The sequence below is a fragment of the Anolis sagrei genome, chromosome 1, assembly GCF_037176765.1.
Source record: "Anolis sagrei isolate rAnoSag1 chromosome 1, rAnoSag1.mat, whole genome shotgun sequence".
NCBI classification, from domain to species: domain Eukaryota; kingdom Metazoa; phylum Chordata; class Lepidosauria; order Squamata; family Dactyloidae; genus Anolis; species Anolis sagrei.
In genome coordinates, this window is record NC_090021.1 from 261,520,369 (window position 1) to 261,547,439 (window position 27,071).

Sequence of the window (27,071 nt, forward strand, 5' to 3'; positions counted from 1 at the left end):
ACTCCCCTGTTTAAGGAGCTCCATTGGCTGCCATTTATTTACCGGCCCCAATTCAAGGTACAGGTCCTCACCTATAAAGCCCTTAATGGTTTAGGACCCGCCTACCTTCGTGACCATATCTCCTCCCCCCCCCCATGAACCTGCCCGATCCCTCCAATCCTTGGGGGAGGCTCTCCTTTCACCCCTACCATTATCTCAGGCTTGCCTTGTAGGTACAAGGGAGAGAGCCTTTTCCTCAGTGGCACTCAGACTTTGGAATGCATTGCCCGGTGAGATTAGATGAGCCCCCACTTTAGAAAGTTTTAAGAAGAATCTTAAAACTGGTTCTTCCCTTGCACTTTTGGAGATTAACCATATAATCCCATATTGTTTTTAATCTTCAATATCTAATTTTAGTGCACACCTCTCTCCCCCCCCCCCCGTATGAAGTATTTTATTATGTACATGACTGTTCTGTGTCATGAATGATTTTATTGCAATTTTATATTGGTTGCTGTACTTTTGTGGCTTATGTTTTATGTAATTTATTATGTTGTTGTTTGTGTTGATTTCATTTATTGTATTGTGTTGTTGGGCTTGGCCCTGATTCCCTGTTGGGGAGATGGTGGCGGGGTACAAATAAAGTTTATTATTATTTATTATTATTTTTATGCAGAAAATAACACAAAATTCTATTTTCTGTGAAAAAAATCATATGTGAATTTTTCACAGAATAAACACTGAATTATGAAAATTCATAACCCAGGATTTTCCTTGTGAAAGGTTCCTAAAATATGGGTACTTTGTATTGTCGAAGGCTTCCATGGCTGGGTTCACTGGGTTGTTGTAGGTTTTTCCAGGCTATATGGCCATGTTCTGGAGGCAATTTTTCTCCTGACGTTTCACCTGCATCTATGGCAAGCATCCTCAGAGGTAGTGAGGTCTGTTGGAAGTAGGAAAAATGGGTTTATATATCTGTGGAATGACCAGGGTAATGTTTCAGCTGATCACCTTGATTTGCATTCAATGGCCTGGAAGCGCCTGGGGGGAATCTCTTGTTGAGAGTGATTTTATGTGCCTGTTTGTTTCCCCTCTGTTGTTTTGCTGTTGTAATTTTTGAGTTTTTTTAATACTGGTAGCCAGATTTTGTTCATCTTCATGGTTTCCTCCTTTCTGTTGAAATTGTCCACATGCTTGTGGATTTCAATGGCTTCTCTGTGTAGTCTGACATGGTGGTTGTGAGAGTGGTCCAGCACTTCTGTGTTCTCAAATAATATGCTGTGTCCAGGTGCTCTGCTATGGCTGATTTCTCTGGTTGAAGTAGTCTGCAGTGCCTTTCATGTTCCTTGATGCGTGTCTGGGTGCTGCGTTTGGTGGTCCCTATGTAGACTTGTCCACAGCTGCATGGTACACGGTAGACTCCTGCAGAGGTGAGAGGATCCCTCTTGTCCTTTGCTGAATGTAGCATTTGTTGGATTTTCTTGGTAGGTCTGTAAGTGGTTTGTATGTTGTGTTTCCTCATCAGTTTCCCTATGCGGTCAGTGGTTCCTTTGATGTATAGCAAGAACACTTTTCCTCTGGGTAGATCTTCATCTTTACTCTTGTAGCTGCAAAACCGAGAACAAGCCACGAGTGTAAAGATGAAGATCCACCCAGAGGAAAAGTGTTTTTGCCATACATCAAGGGAACCACTGATGAAGAGTCATAAAAACAAGCCACATTACAGTTGCAAGTCATACTTTGCCCCATCCAGTTCTTAACCATAGTTGCTTGAAACATATCAACTTCAACACATAATTTAAGAAGCAATATTGTTTCAAGAAAGTATAGCAAAGATAAACTCCAACTGAGCACTGAGACAAATGGCTAAACCAGAAGTAATCTAAAACACAAGAAGAAAAGCACCCAGTATCCTCATCGCTAACTTGCAAGAAGAAAGAAGTGGTGGGAAATGTAAAGCATATATTTCTGTGGTTCATTGTTGGTTGTCATGTATGAAATGTTTCAGTAATTTGCCTCTACTCCACATTTAAAAACCTTTTCTACATTACACAGCAGTTGTTACCTGTACCTCAAGGCTTGAACTCAGTGGGTCTGAAGAAGGCTACATCACAGTGATACAGCCACTGCATTGTTTTTAAAGAATGTACTTATTTTCCTTATGTAACTTTAATGTCTAACATTAAGATGTTATTATATTTAGAAGACACACTTTCATTATGTGTAACATAGTACTGTTAAACAGTTGGATCTTAATGGATTCTTACTATTAATATACATATTCCACTGATTCTTATATGTATTGAAATTACCATAAGATAACATTAAAGAGAAGTTTGATTTGTGAAATGGACAAGATAAAGTGCAAAAACAGAAAATAATTCAGTAATAGCAACCACCTGATAGCCCAGCTGTCTGAATGCATATTAGGTGACTCACATTGATAGTAGGATACAGACAATTAAGATAAGCGGTAAAGGAAAATTGCCATCTATCAAGCTAAAATGTATGGCAAAATGGTGGTCTACAAATGCCCACTGCCTTATTTCTTCAATGGAAATTATTCTGACATCAAATGCAGATTTGTTGTGAAAATATATGATAAAACTAGCTGTTCTTAATATGAACTTACAAAAACCAGTGGCTTCCTCTTTGCTGATATGTGTGCATCCGCATATCACTATTGGGATCACTGTGCTAAAATATTAATGCTTCCCTGCCAAGAGTATTCAACTTCTTCCCCTCACTCTGCCAGATTAGCATTGAGTGCAACAGAAGGACTGAGAGTCTCTAAAGAAATAATGCTTATTTAACAAAGCCAGTAACATAAAGTTTGCTTCCCTCTCCCCTCCCCATCATGAGACTTAAGTGGATCTGAAGCATAGAGAACACATCTGTGAAGGGCAGTTGGCCAATCTGAAGAGATTATCACAAATTTTGTATAAAACAGAATTTAGGTCCCTTATTTTGCATGCAGTTTGGAATTATAAATTTGTGATTCTGCCATGAATCACAAGTCAATGGTGGCTAATTGTAGTAATTAAAGTAGTCAATATTTGCCTACATCTTCTTCCCAGTTAATTACACCCTTGAAAATTCTTTTTGTTTTACACCCCAATAAAATAGTTGGTAACTAGTGCCACGCAAAGGAAGAAGTATATATTTTCACTCACATTTTGATGGAATTTGTTTACAAATAGGGGACTCAAAATAACACCAAGTTCTATACTGTAGAATTCTACAGCCTCCAGAGCTGTAGTTCTCAACCTGTGGATCCCCAGATGTTTTGGCCTTCAACTCCCAGAAATCCAAACAGCTGGGAAACTGGCTGGAATTTCTGGGAGTTGTAGGCCAAAACACCTGGGGACCCACAGGTTGAGAACCACTGCTCCAGAGTACCACCACTTAGATAAAATACAAAACTGAATGGGAAACTAAGTATCCTATCTGGTGTAATCTAGACATTTGTAACTGAGTATCTTCTCGGTATTTTTCATCATCTTTGGCTAGGATGAATGTTGACTGTCATGGGAACTGTAGTCCAAAATATCTGGAATATGACAGTTTGTGGAAGGCTAGGATAATCTGTGTTACTGTTCCTCCAGTGGTTCTTCTGCACAACCATATAACCCAAAACATCAAGACAGAAAATCCCACAATAATCTACTTTGAACTGGGTTATCTGAGTCCACAGTGCCATATATTGCAGTTAAAAGCAAATGTAGGATTTTATTCAGCTGTGTGGAAGGAGACCAAGCCGGCTAGTGATTCTTTCTTTTCAGTGGTGTAGCAGTGGTTAGATGACTAATTTACAAAGAAAAAACAAAAAAAACCCCTGTATGAAATAGTTCTTGTCAGTTTGAACTTGGTCACAATGCAAGTGCGATACCTTATACCAGCACTGGAAGGGAGCAAATTTGTCAGTCACTTTCTAAGGTGAAAGGTTCTGAAAAGAGAAGGGTTTTAGAAATCATTTTGACCCCACCCCCCAAAGAAACTAGGGCAAAAGTATGAGAGCTGGGACCCTACGCTGGTTGCACACCGCAGGTCAGAATTCATGAAGGGAACATATGTGCGAGGTACAAAAAGTGAGAGACACAGCTGCAAGGGAGGGAGGAGGAGGGTGTCTATGGTTCACACGTCCCTCCCGGAGCTGCGGCTCCTCCACTATCAGAAAGTGGGTGGCGGAAAGCACAAGAAGAGGGGAAGGCGAGATCCAATTCCTGCCGCTTTGTTCACACTAGGGCTTTGAAAAAACCTTCCCCAACCACCAGCACACTTTTTGCCCTTCGAAGAAAGCAGCCCCAGCAGCTGGGAGCAGTCCAAGTAGACTTCCCTTCATTAATTCTGACTTGTGTTGCACAACCAGCATACGGGTTCCAGCTATGCGTAGGGCTGTCATACTTTTGTCGAAATTAGATATTATCTCTTAACGCCCTTCCACACAGCCATATAACACATAATATCAAGGCAGATAATTCACAATATCTGCTCTGAACTAGATTATCTGAGTCCACACTGTCATATAATCCAATTCAACGAGGATGTTATGCAGCTGTGGAAGGGGCCTCAGAGGTGTGCTATTGCTGATTATGTTATGAGAGAAAAAGGCTTTTATTAAAAAGGGTAAAATATATTTAGTTCATATACACACTTGTGAATGCTATTCTGACTGCTTCAAATTAGTTTAAGTCCACTTGTGACCCTCCATATTGTATGGGACAGTCTTCCATCTTCCCTCACTATTGGCTGCTATGTTTGTGGCTGATGGGAGCTGCAGTCCAACAACACCTTGAAGGATGCAAGTTGCCCATCTCTATTTCAATTAGACCATATTCTTAACTTAAAAAAAACACAGAACAAGACTAATTTAAGGAAGTCATTCCTATAGCTCAGTGGATCTCAACGTGTGGGTCCCCAGGTGTTTTGGCCTTCAACTCCCAGAAATCCTAACAGCTGATAAACTGGCTGAGATTTCTGGGAGTTGTAGGCCAAAACACCTGGGGACCCACAGGTTGAGAACCACTGCTATAGCTCTTAATGGGTATTGAGCAATGGCATGCTATACAAAATTAGAGTACAGTAGTCTCTCACTTATTCAACCTTCACTCATCCAATGTTCTGTATTATCCAATGCAGTCTGCCTCTCGCCCATACCCACAGCTGTTTCAGTACATTGCAATGTATTTGTAAATACAGTAATAATTACTACATAATGTTACTGTGCATTGAACTGCCCTTTCTGTTGATTTGTTGTAAAATATGATGTTTTGGTGCTTAATTTGTAAAATCATAAAGTAATTTGATGTTTAATAGGCTTTTCCTTAATCCCTCCTTATTATCCAACTTTTTTGCTTATTCAACATTCTGCCAGCCTGTTTATGTTGGATAAGTGAGACTCTACTGTACAAGATTTCAAGGAGGCCTGTCTATACTGAGTTTGTAAACATTGTAAAGAAGTTTTTTTTTACTTTTCCTCTTGCCTTACAAATAATAGCTATCAGAATATGTTATACACAACTATTGAAGCCTGTCTTGCTATCTTCTATACCAAGTTATGTCAGAAAATGACTAATTTTCACAAAAGTGCTGCCACATTTTAATAGGTACATTTAAAAGAGTCAGCAACTGATTTCAAGCATTTTGTAGAGATGAAACTCATCTATTGTTCATAGTATGCACATTTATACCACTACCGTGTTTCTTAGAGCTTTAAAAATCTACAAAACCTATTTTATCTAACTCAGAGTGGCAAGATAACTGGATGTGTATATGGAAGTAAACAATTACTATCTTATCAATTTAATTCTATTTTTTGCTCCTTATTACAACCATCTAATGAAGGAAGAAAGGAGGAATGTCAGACTATATTTTCCAAAGAAAACCAAACCTCATTGTTTGCACTGAAGAGGAACAAACAGGCATGAAGGAAATGTAAGAGCCAGTATGGCTTGAATTGGGAAGTGAAGGTAGATAGCCTCCTCCTGGATATACAGTTCTCTGACTATTCTCAGCTTCTCAATGTTTGAGGGCTTCAGTTTCCCATCTTTAGAAACCTGATTCATAGGACAGATGTGAAGGTGAAGTTAGGTGTGATTGGGAAATAATAATATGTAACACATATTAGCATGTTCAGGAAAAATGTATGGGGAACAAAATGTAGAACAGCAATGTGATACCAACTATAAAAAATTGATCTGATCTTAAAGACACACTGGAAATGCAAGAGTTACAGGGGATGAAGTGTGCCACAGGATCATTTAGACCAGCCCCTTGGCTAGCTCTTCCTTACATCAGTCTCCTCCCCTCCCAACCCAAACAATATCACAGCAATCCAAAAGAGACAGCAGCAGCAGCCCATTGGTTTCACCAACAGAAGCGGGATAAAACCACCAATAAAGTTGAGTGACAGAAATCAGTTACTGTAGAAAAATGTTCTCACAGTTGAATGCAAGAACCATGCAAGCAGGCTTTTGAGGCAGAAATAATTCTTCATGGCAGTGATCATCAACATTTTGAAGTCAAATTCCATTCCATGTCACAGTAATACACGGACAACAACATTCTGCAATAGTGAATGCTTGTAACATCAGCCTGTACCATTGTGGACTAAATGATGAATGGATTTGCTATAAATAAATCTCTAAATGATGTTTAGTATCGAACTCAGATGCTTTTCTGTCATTCTGGAAGAGAAAAAAAACCTATGGCATCAAGCAGAGCGGGTGGGTTTCTTTGCCCCTGAAAACCCATACATGCTGTAAAGTAAAATACCATCTTAACTTACTACAAGAGTTTAAAAAAGCTCCTGCATTGCACAGTACTCCAAATATTTTCAGCAGCCGCTATGCTTGAAGCTTGAGAATACTGCAAGGGCATGCAGACTGAATGGTCTAACACTCATTGCTCAAGAGACAAAAGACATCGACTGACCTTTCTGCTGTTTAAATGACTGAATAGAGCCCGAGTGGTGAACCATCTTCATGCAGGAGATTTTGGCCGTAGCACTGTAATGAGCTTGAGAGAATCAAGGTGTTGCAAAACAGGAAACAGACTGCCTCACTGCTCCATAGACACCAGCAGATTTGAAACAGCGATGTAAGTCGGCACCTGCTCCAACGAGCGCTCGGCTTGGAAGAATCTACTCCCCTCTGTTGTCATAGAAACCGGAAAGACTGGTCCAGCATCACACTCCCCTTAGTGGATGCTTTAGGTATAATTCACTACATCAATCTAATGGGAGAATGCAGCAGTATATTGTTTTGAGTCTTCTCTCACTACAAGCCATTTATGTGTTTGATGAAGAAAACCCAAACACCTCTGCCCTACTTCTTTTACTGTTCACTATATCAGTAAACTCTTTTCAGTTGCCAAAGAGAGAGATTCTCTTCAGCTACATCAGTGGTGAGAAAAATGTGTGTCACCAACTGATGACAAAGGAGTTTTGCAGATAGCCATCATGTCTGATTGTTTTTCTTAACTTTTAGTGTTCTCTAGTTTTGCATCTCTGTAGATCACCTACTTTACATGTGCCAGTTACTATGAAAATAATCTCTATGGGTAAACTTGCTATGTGGATTTCCATGATTTTTAGTTAGGTGCAAAGGCATTGGCTATGAAGTCAATGCATTGTCCCCTCTGAGTTGGTGATTACAACTTTCCCTTTCAAACAATTAGCATTTCTCTGTGTTCACCATGATGCAAATGGATCCTTCAGTTCATTCATCTTAAGTGCAGCCATAACATTTAATGCATTTTCCATTAAAGACTTCCCTAGGAACACAGAGAAAACCAAAGGATTGGTGGGGATATTGGCATGAAAGCAAGCCCACCTTGAATGCCTTCACCTAGGAGCATCAGAACACTTAGTGTGGAAGTCTGAGAAGGCTTTTGGCAGCACACAGTTACAGAGTTCCCATGAGTAGGAATTTGTTTGTTTATTTATTTATTTGAAACATTTATATTCTGCCCTTCTCACCCCGAAGGGGACTCTGGGCAGAGCACAACATAAAAATGGCAAACATTCAATGCCGGGACACAAACAGACTATACACATACATAAACATTAAAATCATTTAAATTATTAAGGAACCATACATTACTGGTTAACAAACACTCTAGAATTATATTCAGCCAAATGCATTGAAGCTCTTTGACAATGGGCATATCTACACTAACCATTTGATACATAAAGTGGGCAAATCAGCTCTGCAGTGGCTAAACACAGGCCACCTTAATACAGCCTTGAGCTTCATGAAACAAAGTCACAGACTGCTTCAAATTCTCCCCCAGAATCTGGAGCAAACTGTGACTTTGGGCCAGTTCCAAGATGGAACTGTTCACACATCCATCCCATGTTTCCTGGAGTGATAAGGTGATCAAAAAAAGGAGAAGGGAAAAGAGGGGCCAAAAACTGCACTTTTCTTTTTTTGCAGAGTGTTGTAGCTCAGCAGCAGTCACAGAAGCCAGAGGCTGATGGGTTCACTGATGACTTAGAGTCAGATGGGATTGTGAGCTTTCCTGGGATTCATTCTGATGCAGGCACAGACATAAGGCCCGAGAATGTAATTGCTTTTGAACCTCAAGGTCAGTCACAGGAGTTGAAATCATCCTCTCTAGATAAGGAGTATAGCGAAGACAAATTGATGAGAAACTCTCATGGGAACCTCATGGACCTGGCAATACTGACCTAAGCAAGGAAGCGTGCTTGCAGATTAAAACAGGTAGCCAGCTTTGTAGATCAACACACTTTGTGGGGAGGCAGATGTAATGCTTTCATGTCTGTTTATTAGAAGCTAATGGGCACTCTGATTTCAGTTCAGGCAAGGTGGCTTTCAAGTACCACTAGGCCTGGGTTCACTAGTTCTTGTTTCAAGTCTTGGTTTTGGATTTAAGTATTCTGGGAGTTCTCCATGTTCTTGTTTTGAATTCTTGTTCAAGTTTTGCTTATGGACTTAAGCTGCCTTTGTATTTTGGGACTATCTTTGGACTGTATTGCTTCTGGATTTATAAGAGACAATTGATTGCTGACTTTTTGGATTTTACTCCTTATTTCCTTATTCCTGCTTCTTTACTATATATCTTTTGTGTGTTTTTGCAATAAACGGTTTGCCACTACTCTAGACTCTTGTGTAATGCTATGGTCATAGGTGGCTTCAGGCCTGGGGTGCAACACAGAGTCGCATACCCCTAGTGGCCATCCAGTGGAACTGAACCGGTTTGACACCGCTGGACAGTCAGGACTCACTCCCACCTCCGGAGTGGCTAGGGAATTGCAGTTTAACCATATTGATCTGGCATTAATCACTTTGGATTGATCCCAGGATAAGTGGTCAGTATATATTCAACCACTGTTGCAGTGTAAGGAAATTATTCAGGCAGTGGGCCTTCTCTTCAATCCCCACTATCATTTAGCCTCCCCGTGAGTTCAGCCAAACAACTTAATTTAGGCATAAGATGAGGGGGAGGGATTCAGATGTATCACAGTGCATTCACAGAAAATAGGTTTGCAAGGCCACACAGGTTATCCTCACCTCCTACTGCATACAAGTTTGCAGTGGGCAAGAAATTGTCTTTTATTTCAGGGTTGGTCATCAAAGGACTATGTGTATACACATTATATTTAATTACAGTATTTAAATATTGTTGATTCAGAATCCATGCTGTCAGGACAGTATTCAACAGAATAATAAAACATTCCTTGATGCAACAAGAAATCATAAACACATCACATTAAATGCAGCAACAAAAATGAAACAGTAGAGCAAATTAAATAAACCAGTGTGTTAGTTTGAAATGCTGCACAACTATAATCAGGAATAACAAAATATAGTGATTCTCTCAATAAGCATTTATGTTATTGGTAAACAGACAGTGTGCTTTTCTTGAAAAGTGGGCAGCTGGGTGGAGGGTGGATTGAAATCTCACACAGGGGAGAGATGGCCTAGATCCCAAAGTTTAAAAATGTGGTATTGAGAATAGAGATGGAATTTTCCATTATTCTTTTTGTACTGAGCCCCCTAATGCGGCCAAAAATCTTTCATCCACCTTCCTTCAATACCACTTAAAATACTGTTTTAAATAAATATATTGAACAAGATATAGTCCCATGATATTTTCATTGCTCTTCTTTTCTATGATGTTAAATCTTTCTGAGCCAATGAACTTCAACAGTTACTATAATGTATTTGGCACTGTTTGGTTTATTAATTTGTAGATTGATTGTATACCCCATCTTGCTTCTGAGATGGGATTCCTCCATAATAAAGGAATCACTGCATTTTGAATTTTGGATTTTGTTGGATTCTATAAAAATGAGTGTGTGTTAGCTTGGTGACAAAAAGAACTAGGTCAACAAGTTTCAATGAAGCAATCAGTTCAGAAGCGAAGTGCTATCACAGATGAGGTTATTTGCCAATTATATGCTAATAAGCTTCTCCTGGCAAGGAACTTAAAGAAAATCTTCCCATTTTAAAACACTCTTGCTATACTTTCATCTTTATATTGTGTTATCAATTAATGAAATTTGGGACAAAAATTTATTTGTGCATTTTGGTTTTCTGAAAAATATGTTGTTGTTTCCAAAGTTTCCAAACACACTGAGAGTTTTGCATTTTCAATCTAAAGGTTTTTTAAAATAATAAACAGAATTTAATTTCTAAATTTTGTGTAGTGTTTTATATTCACATTTTATTATAGGTTTATTTTCTTCAGTTTCATTGTAGATTTAAGTCAACAGTAGCAAAAAAAAAAAAAAACCCAATCCCAACTCTAATTCAATTCTAGCTGAAGAAACAAAAATACAATGTTTGGAGCAAGAGAAATAAGAACACTGATTTGCTTTGCTCAGACCCCATGCGGAGAACAAGTCCAGTTCTGGGCATTGCAAGTTAAGAATCTGGAAAAAAAATCCAGAAGAAGGTAGCAAAGAAGATGAAAGGTATGGAAACCAAATCCTACAAGAAATTATTGAAGCTTTTTATGTTTAACCTGAAGAAGACAGGTTAAACATAAAAGCCCCCTCGATGGACTGTCACCTTGTCGTGGTGAGGGGGCTTGCGTGTTCCGATGAACCTGTGGGCACAACAACTGGAGTCGTGCACTCCCAGGAGTGGCCGCGGGGGAGGTCCCAGACCAAGCACAGTCCGAAGACCCAAAGACCTCAACGGCGGAGCAGGCGGAGGATAACATGGCACATGTTACAACGGCTGCGAAGGCGGAAGAAGGCTGCAACAGACTGAGAAGCCATGGTCATTGTGTTAAACTACATCACCAGTGGAACCTCATCTGTGAAGACTGTGTGTTGTTCAGTTGTGCACTGACCTCCACACATTAAAAAAACCCACGCACAGGCGTCTTCCAAAGAAAATAAAAACAAACCAACCAAAGCCCCATGGCGATCAGCGAGTGGCGACGGGGGCAGGACTGTGAAATCTGGAAGCCCCTAGTCACAGACTGGCACATGGGCGGTGGGTACGGACTCAGTCATTCTACCTCAAGGTCCGAGGCAGTTGAGTAGTTCGGCAGCTGTATCCACGACTGAGCAGCCCTATTGAGGACCCACTCTGCTCACCCCACACGGGGAGGGGGCTAGAAAAGGTGCCCTAAACATAGTCTGCCTCACTTATCCCTGACTGGACTGCCGCGTCCAGTGGGGTCACCATCCTGCGGCCAAAAAAGAAAAATGAACTTCGGTACGTGGAACGTACGGACACTGATGGACAACAGTGACAGTGAACGCCCCGAACGCAGAACTGCCATCATCGCAAGGGAGCTGGGACGCTTCAACATCGACATAGCAGCCCTTCAGGAGACCCGGAGAGCAGGAGAGGGACAGCTGAAGGAAGAAAAAGGAGGCTACACCTTCTTCTGGAAGGGACTGCCCGAAGAAGACCAAAGAATGCACGGAGTTGGCTTCGCTATAAGAAATGATCTGATGAAACATCTGTCCGAAGCACCCACTGGCATCAACGAACGACTCTCCACCCTCCGAATTGATCTTGCCAAAAACCAACGGGCAACCATCATAAGTGCCTATGCACCAACACTAGACGCTGATGAAGACATCAAGGAGAAATTCTACTATCAGCTGGACACTGTCCTATCGGGGATACCTAAGGAGGACAAAATCATTCTCCTGGGGGACTTCAATGCAAGAGTCGGGCGAGACTTCGACCTGTGGCCAGGGACCATCGGAAAAGACGGGGTTGGAAACAGCAACTCAAATGGCATCCTGCTTCTCACCAAATGTGCGGAGCACAACCTTGTCATCACCAACACGCTCTTCCGCCAGAAAAACAAGTTCAAGACATCATGGAAGCACCCCCGGTCAAAGCATTGGCACCTCTTAGACTATGTAATCACACGTGCCAGAGACCGCCGTGACGTACTCCTCACAAGAGCCATGACAGGTGCTGACGACTGCTGGACCGACCACAGGCTAATCCGATCCACGATGGCTATCAAGATCGCCCCCAAGCGCAGACTCCAAGGAAGAAAGACAAGGCGCAAAATGAACACCCAAGCCCTTCAAGAGCCCTCCAGGCGAGCCCATCTCCAAACAGCACTCAAGGACCATCTACCCACAGTACACCCCGAAAATGTTGAGGAACATTGGAACAAACTGAAGGCCTCCATCATCCAAGCCTGCGAAGAAACTATTGGATACCAAGCCAAGAAACATCAAGACTGGTTTGACGAAAATGACATCGAGATCCAACAGCTAATCGACAAGAAAAGGAAAGCCTTCCAAACATGGCAGAGAGACATCAACTGTGCTGCTAAGAAAAAGATCTACGCCAGTGCAAAAGCTGAGGTCCAAAGAAGGACAAGAGAACTCAAGAACATCTGGTGGACAAAGAAGGCTGAAGAAATCCAACACCTGGCAGATACCCATAATGCTCAAGGATTTTTCAAAGCCACAAAGGTCATCTATGGGCCAAGAAACCATGGCATACAGCCTCTACGCTCATCAGACGGAACCAAACTCCTGAAGGACCAAAAGTCAATTGCACTACGTTGGAAAGAACACTACCAAAGCCTCCTAAACCGCAGCTCCAGTGTGGCCGAAGAGGTCCTCTCACAAATCCCGCAACAACAAACCAGGGATGAGCTTGCAGCACTGCCTAGTTTGGAAGAAGTCAGCAATGCCATCAGCCAACAAAAAAACAACAAAGCCAGCGGACCGGATGGGATCCCTGCTGAAATCTTTAAAGAGGGAGGACCTGCGCTGACACACCAACTCCACCAGCTCATAGAAAAAGTGTGGGTGACCGAGAAAATCCCAGCAGACTTCAAGGATGCCACCATCATCACCCTCTTCAAAAAAGGGGAAAGAACAGACTGCGGAAACTATCGAGGTATCTCCCTTCTAACCTCTGCTGGAAAAATCCTCGCAAGAATCCTTGCAAACCGCCTTCTGCCCCTCTCAGAAGACACCCTCCCAGAATCCCAGAATGGCTTCCGCCCCTCCAGAGGAACTGTGGACATGATCTTCACTGCACGACAGCTCCAAGAAAAATGCAGGGAACAAAACCAACCTCTGTACATGGCATTCATCGACCTTGCAAAGGCATTCGACACAGTGAATCGCAGCGCTCTCTGGACCATCCTCCAAAAAATCGGGTGCCCAAGCAAATTTGTGAACATCCTGCGGCTCCTCCACGATGACATGATGGCAACAGTCTTAGATAGCAATGGCTCCCAAAGTGACCCATTTAAGGTGGAATCGGGTGTCAAACAGGGATGTGTTATTGCCCCAACTTTATTCTCCATCTTCATCGCCATGATACTACACCTTGTTGATGGGAAGCTTCCCACCGGAGTGGAAATCATCTATCGGACAGACGGCAAGCTATTTAACCTCAGCAGACTGAAAGCCAAAACCAAGGTCACAACAACATCTGTTATAGAACTCCAGTATGCTGATGACAATGTCGTCTGTGCGCATACAGAAGAAGATCTACAAGCCACTCTCAACACCTTTGCAGAAGCATACACAAAGCTTGGCCTGTCACTGAACATCGAGAAAACCAAAGTGCTGTTCCAGCAGTCACCAGCCGCCCCCTCTCCAATGCCAGAGATACAGCTTAATGGTGTAACATTAGAAAATGTCGACCATTTCCGCTACCTTGGCAGCCACCTCTCCACCAAAGTCAACATCGACGCCGAAATACAACACCGCCTGAGCTCTGCAAGTGCAGCATTTTCCCGTATGAAGCAGAGAGTGTTTGAGGACCGGGACATCCGTAGGGATACTAAGGTGCTTGTCTATAAAGCTATTGTCCTCCCAACCCTGCTATATGCCTGTGAGACGTGGACTGTCTACAGACGTCACATGCAGCTCCTGGAACGATTCCATCAGCGCTGCCTCCGGAAAATCCTGCAAATCTCCTGGGAAGACAAGCGGACAAACGTCAGCGTGCTGGAGGAAGCAAAGACCACCAGCATTGAAGCAATGGTCCTCCAACATCAACTCCGCTGGACAGGCCACGTTGTCCGGATGCCTGACCACCGTCTCCCAAAGCAGTTGCTCTACTCCGAACTCAAGAACGGAAAACGGAATGTTGGTGGACAGGAAAAGAGATTTAAAGATGGGCTCAAAGCCAACCTTAAAAACTCTGGCATAGACACTGAGAACTGGGAGGCCCTGGCCCTTGAGCGCTCCAGCTGGAGGTCAGCTGTGACCAGCAGTGCTGCAGAATTCGAGGAGGCACGAGTGGAGGGTGAAAGAGAGAAACGTGCCAGGAGGAAGGCGCGTCAAGCCAACCCCGACCGGGACCGCCTTCCACCTGGAAACCGATGCCCTCACTGCGGAAGAAGATGCAGAGCAAGAATAGGGCTCCACAGCCACATGCGGACCCACAGGGAAACCCATGATGGAAGACCATCTTACTCGTCCAACGAGGGATCGCCTAAGTAAGTAAGTAAGTAAGTAAGAAGAAGACAGAACTTAAAAGTGGAACAGTAACTATGTTCACATATCTGAAAGATCTGTCACATGGAAGACGGAACACGGGCAATCTCAAAGAATTATTGCATTTAAAGGGAGAAATGGTACAAACTAGTTTAACCTTCTGCTATGCAGGAATGCACAATTACAGCACTCCCAAAATATATCTTTCCAATCTCCAAGGAAGGAGGGGTTATCATCCAAGGTCATTAATTTCACTGTTGAGCAGTTTTGACCAAAAATAAATTCTTCCAAATATTTGGGTGGAATTTATTTTTCTGTTTTGAATCAATTTGTTCCCATTCCAATCTGTGACGCAGCAAAAAATTATCTGGCTTCATCTTCTGTATGGTATTTGTTTCCAGATATTTAAAGATCATGTCATCTCTTCTACAAGCTAAATATACCTGGCTTCCTAATTCTTCATAGAATCATAGAGTTGGAAGACACCACAAAGGGCAAACAGTCAACTCCCCTTCCATGCAGGAACACATTGTCAAAGCACTCCTGACAGATGGCCAACTAGCCTTTGTTTAAAATCCTCCAAAGAAGGAGAATCCACTACACTCCTGGCAGCATATTCCACTGTCAAACAGCTCTTACCATCAGAAAGTTCTTCCTAATGTTTAGATAGAATGTCTTTTCCTAAAATTTGGATCTATGCAATCCACAATGTTACAATGATACTCTAAATATAAAGTTCACTTATCTATTTTGGTGATAGCCCCCCCCCCCCACGCAAAATCAGGCCAACAATGTAAAATATTTTTGTTTATCTTGAAGTAGAAGGATTCTCTGCAAATAAGAATGTAAGAAATGTGAGCATATGGAGATAAGTGAATTAGGGAACAAGACTTGTAAGAAAAGTGGATTATGCAAGGGCACTCATGCAAAGCAAAGCTTTTTCAAATATTTTCTCACCATGCAGGCTTATATCTGCCTGGAGAAGACATTTCTATAACAGTTAACTTAAAAAGAACCATATGTTGAAAAGAATGTCATTGCACCCAAAAAGACAAGCGTTATTTATTTATTTATTTATTTTGACGAAGCAGACACTTCTGTGAATTTGTCATTTTGTTAGCTAGCAACTTACATGTGCATCAATAGTATAAATATTGAATTCTCATCTGATCATGCTCTTCATTTTGTTCTCCTTTGAAAAACCCTTTTAGCTTAGTCAGTAGGCAATAATATTGCTGGGTTCTATACCTTTCAGTTAAAAACACTTAGATAATGTTATGCTGAAAAATATCCAACATGGTTTGACTGAAATGGAAAATTCCATCAACTAAAATGGCAGGGCATTTATTTTCAGTTGTCTAACAGATGTTCCCTTTGGAAAAAGTAGTTCCCACAGTTTGCACCAATGATGACTCTCATCATTGCTATTTCTTTCTCATTAGATTTAGCAGATTTGTGGTAGAAGAAGGTGTGAAATATTTTAGATAGAGAAGGTATCATTGAGGAAAGGCAGATGTCTGTAATGAGTTCACAATACAATGTATACCGCTTAATTTGAATTGGTCTCACCCTGTTTACTATTAGAAATAGTAGGTTATTTGATTTTATTTTACTTGGCCAGCTATTTTTCAATGGGATTAGCTCTTTTTCTCTGCCCCTGTAGCAGAGTGGAAACTTAGAATTAATTGTGTATATGTATAGGTAAACACACATTTTAACATGTTTATTGAGATGCTGTGCTATTTTATTGTGTCTATATCCAATCATTATTCCCAACTGGATTCTAGGAGAAGTAGAATAGTCTACATTTGTGTAGGTTTTGTTGATTCAATGGATCTGCCCTACTTGGGACTGACAATTGGATATTATCCAGTGTTGAATGCTTAAATTCTCATTTCTTTCCAAAGGTAAGCAGACCCCCAAGCAAATCTGAGACAGAGAATAATGTCAGAAGAAAGCTGGATGGCCATCTGTTGGGAGTTCTTTGAATGCAATTTTCCTGCTTCTTGGCAGGGGGATTGGACTGGCTGGCCCATGAGGTCTCTTCCAAATCTATGTTTCTATGATTCTATTATATAATGGCCATTATTCTACATCAGATACTTAGTTAAGCAATTCATTAAGTATATAGTTTAAGTATATAATTAAGCAACCTCTTCTGGCTTGATTTGACATCATTCACCCATGTTATGATCAACACAATTAATTTTCTTCTTCACAGGCAGCTGGTGTCTGATAAAGTAAGTGGTGGTAGAGTGTTAAAATAATGGCAATAGTGTCACAGCCATGACAAAGCACTGTGATCGTGAATATGCACAATTAAAGATGAGAAAAATCTAGGGAACCCTTCTGTATTCACAATTGCTATTTAGTTGCCAATCATGATTCAAATATTTGCCTCCAGGATGTATGCATGTTTCAAACAAGACTACAGAATAATCTAGGTGGAATCTGGAAATGTGATTTCCAAAATTAATTTGAATTGTATCTTATTTTGAGCCCCCTAAAAGTGGCTTATTGTCATCATATATTTTTTTAAAGTATAAAAATTTTAATTTAAAAAAGAAATTTCTTTAAAAACCCTTTTAACTAAAATAAAGAAATGGCTTAACATTTGGAGGAGTGTCTAGTACTGTCTAAAACTCTTACAGTATATCCAATGAAAGTATTCTTGTCCCTCAAATTAGAAGAAAAAGTAAAGAGATAACATTATTGCTCACAAGAGTATTGATGTTAACAATTTGATACCTTTTGCTGTAAAAATAACAGCTTTATGTCTTCCAGTCCCCACAACACAACACAATGCTACGAGTTATATCATTACTTGTTGTAGCCCATTGCCTTCAAGCTGTCCATCTAAATGTCTCCAATGAAGGCCCCAAACTCTCATTGCCGACAGAAAAAACAGGATGATTCACATAAGAAAACTCAGTGGCCTTCCTGACATTTAAAGGTAAGGCCCCTTCCTGCCACCAAAATAGTTTGTTGTTTCCTGTCAAAAGCGCCATATGAACATGTTGCTTTTAGAAAGAAATATCTGAGCACTTCAACTCCACCATTCCCTTGAGTGTAGGCTGCAAAATTGCTTTTTACACTAGCATTTTTCCAGCTTTAATGGAATCCTACAAGCAAAGTTGGAGGAACTTATGAAACAGTTAGCGTAAATGTGTGTGCATTTGGCTAGGTGGTTTGTAATAAGTCTATCTTTACCCTCAGGCAGGCACAAACATGAAATTAAAAATGTGATTTCTAGGAAAAGCCTATTAAAAGTAGACAAATATATGCCTATAAAATGGTTTAGAGTTTTGCTTTTCCCTCCTTCCCCTACAAATACTGTTTATGAAAAATATATTCAAAGATAACAAACTGGAAACACACATCTCATAAAAGAAGCATTAAACCTGATCTTAGTAATGAGATAAATACAGTTCTATTATCTTTGTGATTTTGGTAATCTCATTTCAGACAATAGTCTCACTATTATCCTCCACACTGTTACATACAGTTTCTGCCTTATATTAAAAAAAACCTTACATTCTGATGACATGTGGGATCTTGGTAAGTAATTATCAAAACTTTGTAATCATAAATCATTTGAACTGTGCCGAGGCTAAGCTATGATGATTCCAGGCAAAAATATTCACCATATTACTACTACATGTTCTCATAAATTCTGTTAAACATGGCATCATACTAACTGACACATCTTATCTTTGAGAATTTCCTCTCATCTTTCCTGTCACATCTTGGTACAATAGGCCTTCCACAGCTATGATTTCCAGTGACTTAGGATTGTAACACTTATTATTAGTAATAGAGACAACAAGATCAGGTACATGGGCGTACTGAATGTGTGCTTTCACATCAACACCATTTAATAATATTTAAACATCACTTCCTGTTGTCTCACCCCTGTTCTTAACTCCGAGTCATTTGTAAGTCAGATGTTTGTAAGTTGGGGGCTGCCTGTATACCTTTTGATGTTTAAATCAGCATGAAAAACATCTTCCATCTCCTGCATATTTAAAGGTGCATATTTTAATAATGCATCTCACTCTTTTGTCTAAGCTAACTATACACTAACTATACACTAACTAACTATACACTACACTAACTATACACTAACTTTGTCTAAGCTAACTATACACTAACTATACACGGCTTCCTAAGCCTTTCATCATAGGTTTTGGTCTCCAGACCTTATACCATCTTCGTCACTTTCCTCTGGATAAACTCCAGATTGCCGATATCCTTTTAGAATTATGGTGCTCAGAACTGGACAAAGTATCCCAATTGAGTTGTGACCAAAGCATAACAGAAAGGTACTATTACGTCCCTTGATTCAGATTCTGTGCTTTTTACATGCAACCTATCACATTGGCTTTTTACTTAACATATCATACAATTGACTCATGTTTGGTTTGTGCTCTACTAAGTCCCCCAGAGTTTTCAAGTCAGGTGTCAACCATCCCACATCTGTGCATTCTTTTTTACTTGTTTTACATCCCTGTTGAAACTGATATAGAGTCAGCTCTCCAATCTGCTCTGATAGTTTTGATTCTGATTTCTGTCCTCATTGGTATTACCTACCTATTTCAATTAGATGTGATTTGCAAGTTTAAAAAGTGTGCTGTATATTCCGCCATTGAAATCATGTATTGCAGATGTTGCAGAACATTGACTTTGCCATGAGGAAGACCAAACGGAGAGCACTGTTTGAATTCAATCTTCCAACCAGTAAAAAAAAAACAGTAGCACTGATCACATTTTACCAGCCTATCTGAAAGAATACCACAAGGAAACCTTATTGAAATCAATGTATACTGCATCCACAGCATTTCCCTGCTCTCCCAAGCACAAAATTATATCAAAAAAAGAACAGATTAGTCTGAGATGGGTTGGTTTTAAGAAATCCATGCTGGCTCTTAGTAATTGTAATATTTCTATGCTGCCTATGTGCTGACATTTCTGCCTTCTCTATTTCCTCTATTAACATTTTATCATTTTTTTCCTCATAGAATCATAGAGCTGGAAGAGACCTCATGGGCCATCCAGTCCAAGCCCCTGCCAAGAAGCAGGAAAATCCCATTCAAAGCACCCCTGACAGATGACCATCCAGCCTCTGTTTCAAAGTCTCCAAAAAATAGGATCATCCACCACAATCCAGGGCAGAGAGTTCCACGGCTGAACAGCTCTCGCAGTCAGGAAGTGCTTCCTAATGTTCAGATGGAATTTCCTTTCTTGTAGTTTGAAGCCATTGTTCCGTGTCCTAGTCTCCAGGGCAGCAGAAAACAAGCTTGCTCCCTCCTCCCTATGACTTCCTCTCACATATGTATACATGGCTAATAGTGGGCTTAATGTTTGCTGGTTCATCCTCTTGGTCTAAATGTAACAAAACTGTATCTTTTTTTGCATTTTGAGCTTTAGTTTTTCTGATTTTTTCCCCTTCATGTACTTATTTGTTCTCTGTCTTGAGCCTTTTAACATCACAACTTATCCCAGGCGTTTTTTGTATACATTTTTTTAGACATTCGCTAAATTTCCTCCTCATTGGAATTACTTTGTATCTTCAACATCTCACCACTAAGAAATAACCAGACATCATGCATTTATTTCCTTTTGAGCATTTCTGACCGTATCTCAGCAAGAATTTTATATAATCCGAAGTGTGTGTCTGGTTATTGCCCTCTTCACAAAAATCCCATGGACATTTTTGTAATGTGATTTTAGGTCTGCAAAAACTGTGGGTTCGGGGCCCAGAGTGCCAAGCTTCCAAAGGATCAGATAAGACACAGACAGACTAAAGTAACAATCAGAGGTTTGCATATTTTAATGTAAACATGCAGAAATATTTATAGCACTTTGACAGTAGTTTTAAATAAATAAATAAATAAATAAATAAATAAATAAATAAATAAATAATAAACCTTTATTTGTACCCCGCTACCATCTCCCGAAGGACTCGGTGCGGCTTACAAGAGGCCGAGCCCAAATACAACAGTAAAAACAGCAACAACAACAAACAGCAAAATAACTCAAAAAACAAGGCAATAACATTAACAACACACAATGACGCAATTAAAAACAGTGGCAGGGCAAAATGTAATAAAATTAAAAAGTGCTGACTTTTGCTGCCCTGAATGTTGGTATTGGTTGATTGGTCCAGGCTAGCATCTGCAGGCTGGTTGGCTGGGATGTGTGCCTGTTGTTGTTGCTGATTGGCCTCCAAGTTTCAAGGGAAATTTAATAAATTGTAATTACTCTGTTTGAAGTTCTCTGATTGTTGCTGGTTTCATCTCTCATGGGATGTGTGAAGGAAAGAATGTGAGTGAGTTTAAGATAATGGATGCTAATGATGGGAAGGACAATGGTCTGTGCTGTTGAAATAATGGGTAGAAATTAGTGTTAGCCAGCCTGAATGAGTTCTTAGAAGGAGGACACAAGAGGGCATTGGCTCCATTGTTAGGTGTATAGATGCATTATTAGGAAATTTTGGTAATTGTTGGATTATTTCCTGAAGTCCTTGATGTGGTGGGGCATCATTCCAATGAAATTCATGAAAGGTTACTTTCAATAACATATTCACCCAAGATTCCTATCATTTCCATCTACTGATCAATTAATCTAAGTTGGTTAAAATCAAGTCAAAGACAAGCGACTCCCTTGTTATCTCCACTCCATTATGACAATGGTGTAACAATGGTGTAACACAAACAAGGAATTTATTGAGTATTGATATTCCTTGACAGATTTTGAGTTCCAACAAGTTTCACAGTGGTTAAAATCTCCTATTCTCATCACATATTTCTTTTTTGGTTGATATTTTGTTATTTCTTATATTAATTTATTAAATGAAGAACATAGAAGTTCATGCTTTGTTTGTTTGCTGTGTTCTCTTCTGAACTGAGAACCATTTTGTTGTCCCAGATTGTCTCCTTGCACATTAATCCTAATCACCAGGAGATGTTAGATTGTGCAGTTAAGACAGCACAGGGCCAAAGGAGGATCTGTCATGGGTCAAGATCTGTCTCCATCTCAAAATAGTTACTTACGGAGCATGTGTAAATACTGTAGTATGGGACAAGCTATATTGTGACAAATATGAGATTTTTTGTATAAAACCAAGCCCTAAACACTTGTATGATTTAAAGTTAGTTATATCAATCCAAGTACAGTAAAAATAACATCATATAAAAGATGTATTTATGATATTTCAACCTAGTGTTTCACAAAATAATAGCAAAAGCTTTCAGAAGCTGAAGTGTTAAATCAGCTTCTGTCAACAATTGTCCATGACATTTACTGATGGGAATATTCTTTGGAAGTATTTCATAAAGATGGCAAAGCAAGGCAAATTTCAGTTGTATATGACCAGCCAATGTTTTTGAAAAATATTGAAAGTTTGAAAACAATTACTAGGATAACTAACTGAATGTTGTGATATATAATTGTTCTTTGGCACTTTTTTTTTTAAAAAAAGATGTTTTTTATAAAAAAAGAAATTTAAAGTCATGACTTGCAGATTGAACTCAGTTTAGTGTTTTAAAGCCATCCATTTCTTTCTGGCAACAAATGCAAGAGCTTCTTACTCTAAAAGGCTGAAAGTACCTTTTCACTGACACAGTTTGTTGAACTGACAAGCAAGAATGCATATGAAAGGACATGACACCAAGGATAAATTCCATCATTTCCAATTTAGGACTTGAATAGAATGATCTGGATTGCCAGCAAGCATATACATGTCAAGGGCAATGTAAGAGAATGAGGGAAAGGTCAAAACATCCACATAGTTGATTATTTATTTATTTAAAACATTTATATTCCACCCTTCTCACCTCGAAGGGGACTCAGGGTGGAGCACAGCATATATACGGCAAACATTCAATGTCTGGACAAGAATTCATTATATGCATATAAAAACATTAAAAATTTATCTCAGCATTAAAATACACTGTCTAAATCTGTCTCGATCATCCACATCAAATCTAATTGGCCTGGGGGGACTTCCGGTGGACATGGCGACAGGACTGCCTCACTGAGAGTGAGCTCCCAGCGAGGACCTGTGTTGTGGCGGCTAGGTTGAGCTGAATGCTACCCCCTTTGCCGGATTGAGTTTGCAAAGGTGTCGCGAATCCCAGTGTGGGCTTGAGACCCCAAAGATCTCCCCCCCCTCAAGGAGGAGAGGTCGAGTGGGTCCGAGCAACACAGGGGAAAGCGAGCCGCCCCACGAGGATCGAACCGCAAGGTCCGTTTAACCGCCGCCGATCCATTCACAAAGTAGAAGAAGAAGTGGAAAACAAAGAAAGCCCAGATTGGGTGGAGAAGTAAGAAAGACCCCAACAACAGGTAACGGGACTAGATCCCACACTTTTAAAGAAGAAATAGCCAAGCCATAAGGGCTTGGGGAAAAGAATAGAGGGAAGGAGATAAGAAGAAAAGAAGCCGCAGGATTTAAAGAGGAAGAGACCGTATTTTGGTCTCTGGTCTCTCGGTAGTAATATCTGATTGATTGATTTAAATATATATATGTAATCATAAAATTCAATTTAAATTGGCAATCTAAATTGATTTAAACCATCCAAATTAGAGGCAAAATTAGAGGAAAAGCCGCTCTGATAAAATAGATGAAAATGAAGACGAAGATGGAGTGATAGCCCCCTTTCGCACCCCCCCGAAAACCTAAAAGAAAGTGGAAAATGGATAATATTGCCGACCTTGACGCCATAATTGTTGGGTCTACCCTCAGCCTTCTTTATAAACAAGTAGGCTGAGTTGGCGGGAAGGAAGTGAAGGGAACGGAAACGGAAGGCAGATCAAAGTGACGGACGAGAAGGTCGGAAGAAGCATAGAAGGGACAGAGGGGCGGAAGTGACGGGGCGGAAGGAGGGAAGACGCCATTTTGAAAATCATAGAGAAAGTCCGATACAGAGCGGCTAGAGAAAAATTGGAAATAAATTGAAAATAAATTGGAAATAAATTGGAATTAAATTGGGAAAAGCCCGAAAATCCGATAGAGAAGTAGAGGGCAGGAGGAGACAGGTCGAGGACGAGAAGTAGACGATTCGAGGACGAGAAGCAGACGCCTGAGGAGAGGATACGCGGATGAGGCGAGGAAGAGAAGCAGACAAAGGGCCGCAAGGACGAGGACGAGAAGTAGACGAAAATAGATAATTCGAGGACGAGAAGCAGACGAGGTGAAAGAAATGACAACCCCAGGCAAACCAGAATCCCGGAGGGGGTCTTTGGATATAAACCCAAAAATGGACAATTTATTAAAAGAAATAAAAAAGATTTCGAAAAAACAAGATGCTTTGAAAGTGGAATTGAAGGAGGAGGTTAAGGCTAAACATGAAGAATATTATAAGAAACAAGAGGGAATTATTACAAAGATGACAGAAGAATTCAAGGTCTTGAAGTCTGAAATAAAGCAAGAGTTTGGCCAGATAAAAGAAGACATATCGCAATTACATGGAGAGGTGAAAGAATTAAAAGTTTCTAAAGAGAAAATTGAGGGAACACAATCAGAAATGGCACAGAAGATAAAAGGGCTGGATAAACATAGGGAAAAAATGGAATGGGAACAAGAGAGATTACTGCAAATGCAAATGGACTTCCAATTAAGATTCAGAAATATAGCGGAGGAGGATAAAGAAGACATAAGATCATTGGTTATTAAAATGCTGGCAAGTTGTATGGAGTGTGAGGAGGATGAATTTGAACAAGAGGTGGATCAAGTGTATAGGATTTCCTCATTCTATGCAAAGAGGAATAAAACCGCACGGGATGTGATAGTAAAATTTACAAGGAAGAAGGTGAGGGATGACATTTTGTTTAAAAGTAATAGAAACCCAATCTTCTACAAAGAAAAGAAAATTGTAGTTTTGAAAGAATTTCCCCAGATGACGTTAGTGAGAAGAAGAAAATATTTCTTTCTAACAGAAGAGCTGAAAAAGAGAGAGATAAGATTCAGGTGGGAGAGAAAAGAAGGAATAATGGTGACATATAATGAAGAAAGATACTGGTTAACATCGGAGCATAAGGCTAAAGTGTTCTATGATAAATTAATGAAAGAACAGGGAGAAGAAGAAGAAATGGGAGAGGAGGAGGAAGAAGAAGGAGACGAAGCGGAAGGAGATGAAGAAAGAAGACTATCTACTCCAAGAAAGGGTATCAAAGAGAAAAAGGCAAGATATAAGTCACCAAAGGAATATAGCTACTTATTGAAAGATCCCAAACCACAGAGAATGACACCAAGAATGACACCACGGAAAGAAGAAAAAGAAAAAAAAAAGATCAGAGTATGGAACAACAGGTAACTGGAACAGCGGAAATGGCTTTTGGCGATATAGGATTGGGACTGGATGGGAACGAATAGGATGATGGAACGACAAATAAAATGTTTCTCAAATAACATTAATGGTTTGAACTCCCCCCAGAAACGCAAGAAAGTATGGAATAGCTTGAAGAAATAATTGGATTATGATGTAATAGCGTTACAGGAAACGCATATCAGTGATAAATATATTGCACACCTCCCAAACAAAAAATTAGGAAAAGAATATCATTCCTCATATGAGAAGAAGAAAAGAGGAGTAGTAACCTATGTAAAAGAAGCAATAGAATCAGAATTAGCTTTTAGAGACTTGGAAGGAAGATGCATTGCGGTAAAGATAACAATTGGAGACTCAAAAATATTGATATGTAATATTTATGCACCAAATGGTCCAAAAATAAAATTTGCTGAATTTTTGAACTCCAAACTAAAAGAAGTAGAATTTGATGATTTGATCTTGTTAGGTGATTTCAATGGAGTGATGGACCCTCAAATAGACAAAAATGCGAAGAAAAAGAAAATAAAGGAAGGTAAACTCCCCCAAAAATTCATAGAGTTGCAAAAAGAATTTGATTTAGAAGATATCTGGAGAATTAGAAATGAAGATAAAAAAGATTATACATTCTTCTCGAATAGACACCAATCCCGGTCCAGGATTGATATGGCCTGGACAACTAGAAAACTCTCCGCCAAAGTGAAGGAAATTAACATTTTACCACGAGACTTGTCAGATCACTGCCCCTTAGAAATTTGTATTAACCATAAAAACTACTCCAGGAGATGGAGATTGAATGAGAATCTAATAAAAACAGAACAGGATAAAGAATATTATAATAAAATAATTCAAGACTATTTGCAAATAAATAAAGTGGAGGAAACGGACCCACGTGTGGTGTGGGACACCTTCAAAGCAGTTCTGAGAGGACATTTTATACAACAAGGAGCTAGGAAAAACAGAGAAAGAAATAAAAGGCTAAATGAGTTGACAGCCGAAATTGCAATTAAGGAAGCAGAATTAAAAAAGAGACCAAGAAAAAAAGTAGAGAGGCAACTTTTGGTGTTAAAACAAGAGAAAACTCATGCAGAGTTAGAATCTCAGTCAATACAACTGAAGTTTCTAAAACAACAGACGTTTGAAAATGCAAATAAACCTGGTAAATGGCTGGCGAACCAAATCCGGAAAAAAAGACAAATAAATCATATATCTAAAATAACTACATTGGACAAGGACTTGAGGACTGATAAAGAAATCATAGAGGAATTCAGGAGATTCTACATCCAACTATATACAAAGGATAAAATAAAGAAAGAGGAAGTTATGGAGTACATTGGCCAAATGAAATTAGACAAAATAACGGATGAGGATAGAGAAGAATTGAATAAAGAGATATCGGAGGAGGAAATAGAAAAAGCAATTAATAAAATGAATGGAGATAAAGCCTCAGGGCCGGATGGATTTACGGCTGGATTTTATAAATCCTTTAAACAACAGCTACTCCCAATACTTAAAACTATCGCAAATGAAGCGATGAAATATCGGAAAGTTCCAGACTCATGGAAAGAAGCGGAAATTACAGTGATTCATAAGGAAGGCTCCCCGGAAAATGATATTAAAAACTACAGGCCGATCTCTCTTTTAAATACGGATTATAAAATATTTGCAAATATCATGGCCACAAGGTTAAAAGTGTTTCTTAATAAATGGATTGGAGAAGAGCAAACGTGCTTCCTCCCAAATAGACATATGAAAGAAAATATTCGCAACGTCCTCGATATTTTGGAATATTATGAGATAAATCATCAAAAAGAATTCGCCATTTTAGCAATAGATGCCGAGAAAGCTTT

The 27,071-nt window shown here is 39.8% G+C and overlaps 1 protein-coding gene across 3 annotated transcripts in view; it reads right to left on the reverse strand.

The window, feature by feature from the left end:
- The window catches only part of ANO3 (anoctamin 3), a 345,000-nt gene that overhangs the window by 198,071 nt on the left and 119,858 nt on the right, over positions 1-27,071 (reverse strand). Inside the window, exon 1 of one of the 3 annotated variants that reach the window (XM_060765901.2) lies at positions 6,913-7,133. The exons of the other annotated variants lie outside the window; for them this stretch is intronic. Coding sequence (XP_060621884.2) covers positions 6,913-6,964 — 52 coding nt within the window. The 5' untranslated portion in view covers positions 6,965-7,133. Of the gene's footprint in view, positions 1-6,912; positions 7,134-27,071 lie in introns of those variants that run through there. 3 annotated transcript variants of the gene reach the window in all.